At 41.7% G+C, this 6,476-nt stretch overlaps 1 protein-coding gene across 1 annotated transcript; it reads left to right on the top strand.

Moving 5' to 3' along the window:
- Positions 1-2,344: 2,344 nt before the first annotated feature.
- On the top strand, positions 2,345-5,349 carry LOC130266776 (uncharacterized). Its single transcript, XM_056516031.1, has 3 exons — positions 2,345-2,436; positions 2,885-2,955; positions 3,744-5,349. Exon 3 carries the CDS (start codon positions 3,871-3,873, stop codon positions 5,347-5,349), a length of 1,479 nt encoding a protein of 492 aa, XP_056372006.1. The 5' UTR covers positions 2,345-2,436; positions 2,885-2,955; positions 3,744-3,870.
- Positions 5,350-6,476: the final 1,127 nt, after the last annotated feature.

Below are 6,476 nucleotides of genomic sequence, written 5' to 3'. Positions count from 1 at the left end.
ATGGGGCAGTCCCAGGAAGATATTAGAAAGAAATTACAAAAATTGGAGGGAGAAGATACTCGGAATTTAGATAAACTATTGGAAGTTGCGTGGAAAGTATATAATAACAGGGAAAAAGAAACGGCCAGGAGACAACAGGCTAATATGTTAGCAATGTTACAGCAAGTGGCTGGAAATAATATGAGAGGAGGGAGCCGTGGACGTGGACGAGGAAGGGGAAGAGGAATAGCAAAGGGGGAAATGCCAATGGGGGCGGGAGGACTCATGGGTCAATTGAATATGGGAAGAGGAAGAATGCAGCTGGGGATAGATCAATGTGCTCTATGTAAAAATAGAGGACATTGGAAAAATGAGTGTCCTCTCAACCAAGGGATGGGTTTTGGGGGAGGAATTATAGCCAATGGGGATGGAAATCAGGGATTAATGAATACAGGTGCTCTCCCGGGAAATCCACAAGGTGTCGCCCAGGCCTTTATGATGGGGAATTACCAGAATCAGAGCTGACTAGACCAGGATTTAAAGGTAATAATGGAAGTAGATGGGGAACCGTTAGAATTTAGAGTAGATACGGGGGCATCATTCTCAGCTGTCAACACTAAGATAGGACCTTTGAGTGATTCTACTATTCAAGTAGTGGGAGTTATGGGACAAGTTGAGGAACGAACATTTTTGCGGCCATTAGATATAAAATTTGGGGGGAAGGGATTTGACCATCGATTTTTATATATGCCAAATAGCCCAGAATCACTATTTGGGAGGGATCTATTGTCAATGTTAGAAGCAAAGATAATATTTGAAAAGGGTAGAGTAAGATTGGAATTTCCCGAGGAGAATATTGCTAAGCTGTTTGTAGTGAAAGAAGTAGAAGCAGTAGAAATACCACAAGAAATAGAGCAAGCTGTAGTACCATGGGTATGGGAAACAGGAGTACCTGGAAAATCAAAAGCGGCACAACCAGTTGTAATAGAACTAAAAGAAGGAGCCTCCCCAGTAAGGGTAAAACAATATCCTTTGAAATTGGAAGCACGAATAGGAATAGCACCCATGATTGAACAATTTCTTAGCTTAGGAATTTTACAGGAATGTGAGTCAGAATTCAATACTCCGATATTCCCAGTTAGAAAGCCAAATGGTAAGTATAGATTAGTTCAAGATTTAAGAGCAATTAATAATATCACTAAAGATATACACCCAGTAGTAGCTAATCCGTATACATGTTGACAGCTGTGTTGGAAAAATTTAAGTGGTTCACAGTGATTGATTTGAAAGATGCATTTTTCTGTATCCCCTTGGCACTTGAAAGTAGGAAATACTTTGCCTTTGAGTGGGAGAACCCAGACACGGGACGCAAGAAGCAGCTCACCTGGACGCGTCTACCACAAGGATTCAAAAACTCACCAACTATTTTTGGAAATCAATTGGCTCGAGAGTTAGAAGAATTGAAGATGACTCAGGTAAAAGAATCACATTGTTTATATGTTCTCCTACAATATGTTGATGATATCTTTATAGCCTCCGCAGAAAAGGATGTTTGCCTTAGACTCACCATTGAATTACTTAATATGCTGGGACAAGCTGGATACCGAGTATCGAAAGAAAAAGCTCAGCTGGTAAGAACCCAAGTGATTTACCTAGGCTGCGAAATTTCACAAGGGGTGCGAAAGTTAGGAATCAATCGAGTACAAGCAATTTGCACCATACCCACACCACGAAATCCGCAAGAGTTAAGATCCTTTTGGGCATGATAGGGTGGTGCCGCTTGTGGATTCCAGAATTTGGACTGAAAGCAAAACCCTAGATGAAGCAGCCAAAAGCCCTGTGTTTCAGTTGGGGACAAATGCAAGAAAAGGCATTTCAGAGTTTGAAACAAGCTTTAAAGGAAGCCCCAGCACTAGGATTGCCAGATCTCACAAAACCTTTTCAACTATACGTAAATGAGAGACAGAGACTGGCAATAGGGGTTCTCACCCAAAAATTGGGCTCATGGAAGCGCCCGGTGGGGTACTTCTCAAAGCAGCTAGACTCTGTAAGTGCCGGATGGCCAAGTTGTCTTAGGGCTGTGGCAGCAACAGTGCTTCTAATTCGAGAAGCCAGAAAATTGACTTTGGGAAAAAAGATGGAAGTATTTGTTCCCCATATGGTCATTGCAGTTTTGGAACAAAAAGGGGGGCATTGGCTCTCGTCGAGTCGCATGTTACAATATCAGGCACTCCTCCGAGAACAGGATGACATTGAATTAAAAATAACCAATCATCTCAATCCAGCAGAATTTCTTAGGAGCAGCAACCAGGAAGAAGGAGGCGAATTGACACATGACTGCGTAGAAATCATTGAACAAGTGTATGCCAGCCGGAAAGACCTGAAAGATGAGCCTTTGGAAAATCCGGAATGGGAACTGTTTACAGATGGATCCAGCTTTGTGGAAAACGGAACCAGGTATGCGGGATACGCAGTAGTGACTTTGACACAAATAATAGAAGCTCGAGCTTTAACTCCGGGAACTTCAGCCCAGAAAGCCGAGATACAAGCTCTGGCAAGAGCCTTAGAACTTGAGTCAGGGGAAAAGAGTAAACATTTGGACTGATTCAAAATATGCCTTTGGAGTAATACATGTACATGGAGCACTGTGGAAAGAAAGAGGACTGTTGAATTCTCAAGGATCAGAAATTAAGCACAAAGAACAAATATTAGCACTATTGGAAGCAGTGCATAAACCTCAGGCAGTAGCAGTGATGCATGTAAAAGGACATCAAAATGAAGAGGGAAAAGCGTTCCAAGGAAACCAGCTGGCTGACAGAGTTGCCAAACAGGTTGCTCGAGAGGTATGGACACAATTAGCTTATTGCCAGTGTGAATTAACCCTGCCACTTCTTTTCTTGAGCAGAAACCATGGTATACACATGAAGATGAGAAGCTTGCTCAATTTGTTCAGGCCCAGAAGAACGAAAAAGGATGGTATGTCACTACTGAAGGTTAGGTTGTACTGCCAACAAAAGTAATGAAAACAATTTTAGAAATCGAACATAACAAGTGCCATTGGGGAGCAGACGCATTGGTACAATTTTTAAAACGTAAGGTGACTTCCAGTCAGATGTTAACAATGGCAAAACGGATTAACGCCATGTGTCCAGTCTGTATTAAAAATAACCCAATGACACGAAGGCAAATACAACTAGGAAAGTTATAAGTGGGGCCGCAACCAGGAGACTATTGGCAAATAGATTTCTCAGAGCTACCAAAACCACAAGGGTACCGTTATTTACTGGTGTATGTGTGTACCTTTTCAGGGTGGCCAGAAGCCTTCCCATGCAGGACTAACCAGGCAAAGGAAGTAATTAAAACTTTACTACAGGAAATCATCCCTAGATTTGGAATCCCATTAGGAATGTCCTCAGATAGAGGACCTCACTTTGTAGCTAGAGTAGTCCAAGAGGTTGCCAGAGTGTTAGGGATAGCTTGGAATCTCCATATGCCCTGGAGACCACAATCTAGTGGTCAAGTAGAACGGATGAATCAGACATTAAAAGGGCAGATCAAGAAAATTTGTCAGGAAGCAAAGATACAGTGGCCTCAGGCACTACCTCTAGCCTTGCTAAGAATCAGGATTAAACCCAGAGAAAGGATAGGAGTAAGTCCATACGAAATTTTGTATGGCAAACCATATCATGCTACAACTTACAAAGGGGACCCTCACTTAGTAGGAGATCAAGCATTGTTGAGTTACATTTTGTCTTTAAATAAAGTCCTTACAGCGCTGCGAGGAGCATTGCAGTGGAACCGGCCCCTGCCCTTGGAGAATCCTGTCCATGACATACAGCCAGGAGATCAAGTATATGTGAAGAACTGGAATACGGAACCCTTGAAAGAAGTATGGGACGGTCCTCACCAGGTGATCATGACTACCTACACGGCAGTGAAAGTCCAAGGGATCGAAAACTGGATTCACTACACTCGAATCAAGAAGGTCCCGTCAAGATGGGAAGTACAGCCTCTGTCGGCAACAAAGCTGGTGTTCAGGGCAAGGACTTAGTTCTTTTAACATTAGTCTGTATAATGCAGGTGGGAGAAGCATTTGTTAAAATTACAGTTCCGGAGCCAGATGTAATGGTGCCTGAAGGTGCGGGAGTAAATTTAACCTGTTTGTTTTCTGACAACCAGAGAGCTGGATTAAAAGAAGTACATGCAGCCTGGAGACAAATCACCACAGACGAGGTATTTACAGAAGGAATCGTGACACTTTGGGATATGGAACAGCAAAGAGGTAACACCACATTGACAATATCTCATATGCAAGCTGATCAGGTAGGACAATTCTCATGCATTGTGCGGATTAGAGAAAGTTTTGATTATGGGGACATAAATGTAGGTATTCTAAAAGAGAATGGGAGAACATGGCAGGTGACAGAAGCTGGAAAAACACAACAAGAATTGGGACAAGAAAATTTAATAGTGGGATTGGTTAGAGATTTTGGACAAGTACAGAATACTACGTCCATCACTGCATGTTTACCTTTACCTAAAGCGGCAGGAGATCCAATACCATGGGGCATCATTCCCGTTGGGGAAATGCCTCCAGTAACTATAAATGGGACAAAAAGATGTAATAAAGAAATACGGAATCATACTAAGATGATAGAGGAAACCTATACAGTTCGAGGGAAATGGTCAACACCGGGACAAAAGAGTGAGTGCCTAAAATTACTAAATCCAGTTTTTACAAGAATTGGACGGTTCAAGAATGTAGGATGGTGTACTTATGACATAAGACAAAAAAGACAAAAACCAGTCACAGAATTTTCTTATGAGATAGTATGTCAAGAAGGGAAGGAAGAATGGGAACATTGGAAAACGATTTGGGGTCCTAGTTTGTTAGAACCTTACAGTTACATAGGACCAGTACATTGGTGTGTCGAATGGTCAGGCCAGAGAGAGCAAGAACATCTAGGAGTGTTAGGAACTGAAACAGTAAGACGGGATCGAGTGACCCTCACACCTAGCTGGAATTGTAGCAAAATAATCACCTGTGATACCCCTGAATCCCAAATTGGTTTAGTGCCAGTACGGATACTATTAAAATGGGGCTGTGAATGTCAAAGGTATAATCATACAATAACAGGTGAAATAAAAGGGGCATGGAAAGATTGTCAGGCGACTACCATCAGGAGTCCAGGGCATTCAGTGTGGGTAATGGGGCACGGACAGTGGACTACTCATATGCCTATTAACGGCCCGGTCACACAGATTACTTTAGGAGTCCCTACACTTTGTCCTTTTTGGAAACAGTCTAAATTAACGCAGAGATGCAGTCACGAACAAAGAGAGAAACAAATGAAGTGGCAGAAGAACTAGGACTGGGAGATGAAGATGAATGGCATGAACCCTCATCAGGAGTTAAATTTGGATGGGTATTGGAATCCTTGTTTGCACCAATCTCTACATATAGAAACCGGGAGATGCTGTACAAATTATTAGGACAAACTGAGAGGCTAGCCTCAGTTACAAAGAAAGGATTTAGGGATCTAAACTTACAGTTGCAGGCAACGACAAGAATGACAATCCAAAATAGAATGGCATTAGATTTGCTTTTATTAAAAGAAAATGGAGTCTGTGGGTACCTCCAAGGAAAGGTTGACCATTGCTGCGTACATATCCCAAATGTCACAGAAGAAGTAGAAAAAGACATAAGTCAATTAGAACAAATTGAAACAAAAGTGCATGAAGTCCAGGAGGAAGCTGAACATAACTGGGTAGGAGCACTGTTTAGCTCCCTAGGAATCCAAGTCTCTGGTTGGATATCATCAATTGTACAATATGTAATAATGATTGTATTGATTATTGTAGTATGCATGATTATGTATAGATGTCTTTTAGGAATGATTGCCAGAGAAGGAACTCATACTCGACGTGTTATGAGAGCATTGACCCGGAAAGAAGTAATCCTGCCAACTCGAAAAGAAGACTCACCATCCTACTTAGAAACCATAACTTGAAGAATTGAGCATCCTTGCAGAAAATCTGAAGAATGCTCAAAAGGGGGGAGTTGATACCGAAATAATGAGAAAAAGGACTAATGTAGATATAGTAGTAGTCATGCTAAGGCTTAGAAAACTGCAGTTCTCGGACAGGCCCTGGGAACCAGCCCTGGGAATGAGCTGGGGACTGTGAAAGCAATAATTAAAGATAATTAAAGAATTTAGTAGAGCATATAGGACATCTAGAAACTTTCAAGATAAGGCTAAGTATAATAATAAATAAAGGGTTCTGGTGATGGGAAAACATGCAAGGGGAATTAAGGGGGGGTAGCCTATAGTTTTGAATAGACAAGCATGCAGAATTTATAACTTTTAAGAATGATATCTACAAGATTTATGTATCTGTATTGTCTTGAAGAATGTGTACCTCTGCACGTAGACTACTTTGTAAAAAGGTATAAAAACCTGACGAAAAAGGGAACTGTGGGATCCTGACTTTGGACA

Source organism: Oenanthe melanoleuca, unplaced genomic scaffold (genome assembly GCF_029582105.1).
Source record: "Oenanthe melanoleuca isolate GR-GAL-2019-014 unplaced genomic scaffold, OMel1.0 S213, whole genome shotgun sequence".
NCBI lineage: Eukaryota > Metazoa > Chordata > Aves > Passeriformes > Muscicapidae > Oenanthe > Oenanthe melanoleuca.
This window is presented reverse-complemented; position numbering and strand designations above follow the sequence as displayed.